Source organism: Corapipo altera, unplaced genomic scaffold (assembly GCF_003945725.1).
Source record: "Corapipo altera isolate COAL_440 unplaced genomic scaffold, ASM394572v1 48b, whole genome shotgun sequence".
In the NCBI taxonomy this organism is placed as follows: domain Eukaryota; kingdom Metazoa; phylum Chordata; class Aves; order Passeriformes; family Pipridae; genus Corapipo; species Corapipo altera.
Window position 1 is genome coordinate 4950590 of NW_020884884.1, and position 6138 is coordinate 4956727.

At 39.5% G+C, this 6138-nt stretch overlaps 1 protein-coding gene across 1 annotated transcript; it reads right to left on the minus strand.

Annotated features, from left to right (window-relative positions):
- Positions 1-291: 291 nt before the first annotated feature.
- NENF (neudesin neurotrophic factor) lies at positions 292-6138 on the minus strand. Its single transcript, XM_027641594.1, has 4 exons — positions 5980-6138; positions 4522-4582; positions 3234-3337; positions 292-2606 (listed from the first exon to the last, which is right to left on the minus strand). Exons 1-4 carry the CDS (start codon positions 6130-6132, stop codon positions 2430-2432), a joined length of 495 nt encoding a protein of 164 aa, XP_027497395.1. The 5' UTR covers positions 6133-6138; the 3' UTR covers positions 292-2429.

Consider the following 6138-nt stretch of genomic DNA (forward strand, 5'->3'; position numbering starts at 1 on the left):
ACTGAACAAAACAGCCATAGCAGACAGCAAAATAAATTTCAGGCTGTTGGCAAGTAAAAGAACCTTAGACATAAAATAGTGTTGTTAATTTTACACTAAAAGAAATACTGGAGTACTCAATGCATTTTTAAAAAGCAGTCAGTAAAAACGTGCTAAGGATGTATGTCCACTTAAAGCCTTATTACCATCACACTTCTATTGAGTGGGAACCCCAAGTGAAGTAGCCTAGGAAGTGATTAAATGTGAATCCTCCAGTTCCCAAACTGAAATACAAACAAAAAGTGCACTCAGTTGTGATAATCTTGTCTTTAATAACAGAATGGACAGACTAAAGCATCTCCCTCACAAACACAGTGGGGGCAGGTTGGATTCGAAAGGATCTTGCATTACAAGAGGGGGTTTGTATCACCATTTCCTGTTGCAACAGGAGCATTTCTTCACTGAAAAGAACCTGAAATTTAGTACAAATAGAAGCTGAGTTATCTGCTTTGAGATCAGCAAAGGTGACCTTCATAGTGAGAACAGGGAAAGCAGGGAGAGAACAGTAACACTAAGGCACTCAGTGGTGATGAGCTGCAATCAGCTACAACATTTTTGAAATGCAGCTGGATATGACGGTTCCAGATGAAGCAAAAACTCTCACAATAATCATAGTAGCACAACTACTGAAGCTGCCCCATAAAAAAGCACACAAGGAAGGGAAGGAGAAAATGATTTGTGAAATGCTGGCAACCAACCACCCACCACTACCACCAAACCCACACATGTTCCTATAAAGATGGCAGGTATTACCAAGGAGCAAAAAACTGCTGTTGGTATCTAATCAAAAGGTCAGCAGTAATAATAATAAATAATAATACAAAAGCAATAATCTGAATCAATACTCTCTGAGATGCCAATTTATTTATTCTACCCAGAGCACCATCCAACAGCAGGGGGGCCCATGGAGTCCCTCCTGCAAATGAAGTGGTCAAAACAAATTTAGAATAGAATCAGTAACATTGTAAAAGGATGGACAATGCATAGAAACAGCTCTTCTAGTTATTCAACTGACAGGCAGCTGTCCCCTGGAAACTAGGAAGTGGAGAATCACCTACTAAAATCTTCCCTTCAAAGAAAATGGCCAAAATGCTGAAGAAAGAGAAAATACATAACTGTATTTTTATTATTTCTGTATTATTAATATAGAATAGTATTCTGTATTAAGAGCAGCTGCTTAGTTTCTCCCATATCAATTCAAACTGTCACAGTGGCAGATAAATCCACATTCATGACAATTCACATTCTTCTTAAGTTAGTGGAAGTCAGTGGTTAGCAGCAATTTATATAGCACAGGCTTTCATGGTCCTCTTGTTGCTGAAAGACTGCCAAGGAAACACAATAAATGTGTTTTTGTCTTTCCAAGGAAAGACAATAAATGGGGTCTGCTTTCACCCTACAGGATCTGCAGTTTCATATTAGGTTAAATGGAAGAGGAACATGGGACTGCACGCTTCATTAGAACAGCAATGATGAAGCCAGAGTAAGAACAAAGAAAAACTAAGAGACACATAAAATCAGAGCTAAAATTGCTGAAATTGTCAATATAAAGATGCTAACAATATCCACAGGACACTAAACTGCTATAATAAACTTGTGCTGTAAGACTATGAGGTAAACAGTGGGCTATCATTTCCTTTTTCTGTCAGAGAAAGAGTGGAGGGAGCTAGAAGGAAATAATCATAATCTAATATAGATGACATCCTTGATAATTATTTTTAAAAATTAAAGTGTCATTTATCCAAAAATAACATAATAGTCATATTTAAAATGTCACAGTAGTTCTCATGGGGGAAATAAGATTTATTTTTCTTGGTTTACACCTGTAGGCTTTGCAGAAATACTCTACAGTAACTGCATTTTAAGAGACTGAGTTGCTTTTTATCCAGTATTCTCAAACCTATCAAATATTAAACCCCACAATGCTTTTTAAAATGTAAGCCTCTATTGCACCTCTTTGTACTTGTGATACCTACCCTGACATGAAGCACAGAGAATTGACTTTAGCTTGTCTAGATAATGCATTCACACTTTTCCAAGGAGTAAGAAACAATTTGGGATTTACAAAAAGACTGGTCATGTTTCAATTATTAAAACCTTCCTTCTCTCTTCTCAGGAATGGAATTTTACATTACACACTTGTAAACAGAGAAATCCAAGCAGAAAGAATTTGCCTGTTAAATAATTCCCATATCTCACAGCAAACAGCCCAAGTGTATGACTACAGATCTGTTTGTTTCCTCTAAACTATGCCTGCACACACATACATATTTTCTGAACAGAAAACGGGCTTGTGATAACTAATTGTTGTAATGAACTCCAGAACATAGAATCAATCTAATATTCCACTGTGCCTCTCCTCAGGCATTCTGTAGGTACAAAAATGTTCCTCAAAACTCATCTTTAATGTTGAAATGTGGCTGATCTTCAGGTTTAAAGTCTAGGTTGGGGCTGCCATCCTCATTCAGAATTCGTCGAGAAGTATAGCCAACAATTGGATATTTGGCCTTATAAACATTATTGAAGATATCATCCAGGGACTTCAGTTCCTCTTCTGTGAGTCCTGTCTAAACAAAATAGGGAAATGAAAGTCCTGTCTCAAAGAAATAAAAATATAGATATTGACATGCATTTTTTCTTTTTTACTGATGACTATAAAACTTAGGGTCAGCTTTTGGGTTTACCTTGCAGAGTATGATGAACAAATTTAATTGTATAATATGTAATTTTATTCTTTTCATTCAAATTCAGCCTTGACAAAACTTTAATATACTCAGGTCAAACAAACCACTAACCTCCCTTCATTTTCCCATAAGTAAATCACATCTCAACTAAGTAAAAGAGTAAGCATCCACTGCCACGTCAGTGACACAGGATACACTAAACCAGCTGACAAAGAAAGCGATTTACTCTCTTTGTGAGCATTTTTAAACAGCAGGTCATTTTCCCTTTACATGCTTACATAAGTTGTATTGATTCCACAGATAAAAATCTCTCCCCTTGAAGGCTGTTAGCACCTTTCATGAGCAGTAAATACATATCTATTTTATGTAGTTAAACAATATTAATGTATTTTGGTTTTAAATACGTGAATCATCTTAAATAAATACAAGTAATTTAAAATTATTATTCATCATCTTTCAAAATAATTTAACTTTTAAAAATGGAATTAAACCAATGGTCCATTTTCTTACTATGTCATGTGTAAGATCTGCTGGATCCAGAGACATCTTTGCAACTCCTCTTGTTGAGTCTTTTCCAACCAAAGCATTGTATGGGGCTCCTTTTCCATAAAATTCTGTCAGATTTAAAAAAAAATAAAATCCTGAGATAATCTCACAATGTACAGGCTATGTTCAGCCTCTACTCTTCATCCAGCCTCTTAAACTTGCCAGTGATCTGAAAGCAACGGTTTAAGTCTAAAACCCTCCTTTTCCAAAACTGACTTTGGATTTGCTACTTTTTGATAATATATCCTACTCTTTAAAAAAAAAAACCAAACAACAAAACCAGCCAACCAACCAACCAACCAAAACAACAGAGGGTGGGGTTATATAGCTGTTCAAATTCCTATACTGCAGTCTTAAAATTTACCAATTATTTAGGAAGCTGTGCTTTACATTCTTATGAGATGTTTGTAGCCTCCAGAATTTGCATGGCAAGCCTTGTCTAATTTAGGATTTATAGATCAGCCAGCATGTATGACCAGACAAGCTGCGCTAACAAGGTTAGTATTAACAAAGCAACAAGCCATTTGTTTTCTTATGATGACATTGAGACAAGTGTCTAAGACCCTCATGGCCCCTTCAAACATTTTATAGCAAATCTGGATTAAGTAGCAGGAGTTCAAATTAAAATATCTGTAGTTCTTAGGGAAGGCACAAACAGCAAATTCAGCCATAGATGGTTTAGGTGTAAATGACAAGACAAGAAGCCTTATGAAATAAGAAAATTTTTAAGGAGAAAAAAAAATTACTTGGCCCCCTGCACTACTTTTAGAATTACAGTGAACTCTTAAAAGAGTTTTGACCAGGCATTTGGACAGCACAGATGGATGAATACCAGCACAAAAGGAAAAGATGAGCTGCAGCAGTGTTGATATTGTGTAGTGCCATACAGGTACAACCAAGTTAGCTTTGATCTGGTCAGGACAATGAAGTGCTGTAGCAGCAGCTTCCATGTGGCCTGACCCCACATCTGGTGACTCAGGGGTCTGGGCAGCTGTCTTCAGCATTTCTGTCAGCAGTGCCCAAGCTAACTGGACAGTGCTGGCTTGTCTATGTGTGCTGTAATCTCAAACCAGTGTAAGTTCTATACAAAACCTTTGCAGGGGAGCTGTCAGAGGAGGAAACCCAAGTTTTTTAAATGAGGAAAAATGTGTTCTTTTTGTTGCAGGCTTCTAATACACTGGGAATATTTAAAAACAAATGACCGAATAATAACATGAAAACAAAGCAGACAGCAGATGAGAGGCAAACTAACCTTTTCCAGAGGTAACATCAAATACTACTCCCTTCACTGCCAGGTAGATGGGCTGTCCTTCCTGGAAAGAAAGCCATCAATATATCGTCAGCACTTAAGCGTAGGCAAAAGGCAGTTAGTTTTAGCTATGAAATCCATAAGCACTCAGGACATAAAGGAGAGAATTAAATTATCTGTTGTGTCTTTTCTCTTATTATGTGCATATACCAGTGTACACATTCCATCCCTTGACATTTCTTGCTTGTACTTTAAGCTGTGATTTTTTTTTACATTTTAACAATATGCAACGAGCAAATCTTTTTAATGTAAACAACACAGTCATAGAACACGTTCCTCTTGCAGGTCACCTCTTGTCTGCTTGAAGCCCATCCACTGCATCTTTCTATTCCTAATGCAGATAGATATTGCCCACAATAAAAGGGTGTATGGCCAACAACATTCTTTATTTGATTAAGAAACAACAGATGAACGCATAAACACACAAATCTAATCTGCTGACATCTGTTTTACTTAATAAGCCAGTGCTTCTGCTTTGTCTTTTACACATAAGATGTATTTTTAGTCAGATGTTGATTAGTTTCTTGTAAGTATCTGGAGAAGACCCTGAGAAGGTCAGCCAGCAAGTTTTTTCAGAAGAGAAGCTGATGTGTGTTAAGACAGGACTTCATCGTTTTGAATGTGAAGTTCTGCTGAGGTTTCTGCATCACAAAAAGCTAAAAACTTTTAAGTTGAAATTGCGTCGTTATTTCCATAATCTTGTAAAAAAAAAAAGGGGGGGGAGGGGGTCTAAATATATGGTTTACTGAATTAGAGGGAAAAATATTTTGGCTCCAATTTACAGTAATCTGAAATTCCCTGGCATGAGTACCTTGCCAAACAGGCAACCAATAAAACAGGCACATGCCATCTAATTGTGTGCGTGCAGCTTCAAAATGGGCAGCTGCCAGCCGGACAGACGAACAGAGGGGACGCCTGCAAACTTCTCACGGTGCCTAAAAGGCAGGTGATCCCCAAAATTCCTGGGCCGGAGGGATTGAGGGAACAGCGCAGCATAGAATCATAGAATCAGCTGGGTTGGAAGGGACCTCCAAGATCATCAAGTCCAACCCTTGATCCACTACTGCTGCGGTTACTAGACCATGGCACTAAGTGCCACATCAGTCTCTTTTTAAAAATCTCCAGGGACGGAAAATCCACTACTTCCCTGGGCAGCCCATTCCAATGTCTGCCCACCCTCTCTGTAAAGAAATTCTTTCTAATATCTAACCTAAACCTCCCCTGGCACAACTTGAGACCATGCCCTCTTGTCTTGCTGATAGCTGCCTGGGAAGCAGAAGCAAAGCACGGCAAGAGAAAGAACCAGCTTTAAGTCGGTTTAAGGGCACGGAGCGGCAGGAAAGGAGGGGAACGCGGCCCAGTCCGGCCTCGGCGCCCAGCACCCCTCCCGGCCGGCCCTACCTGCTGCCCGTCGTATCTGGCCAGCTCGGGCTCGGTGAAGAGCCTCACGGGGGCCTCGGCCGGCGGCCTGAAGCGCAGCTGCGGCTCGGCGGGGGCGGCCGGCAGCGCTGCCAGCAGCGCGGCCAGGAGCAGCCGCGCCGCGCCGCCCGCCATGCCGCG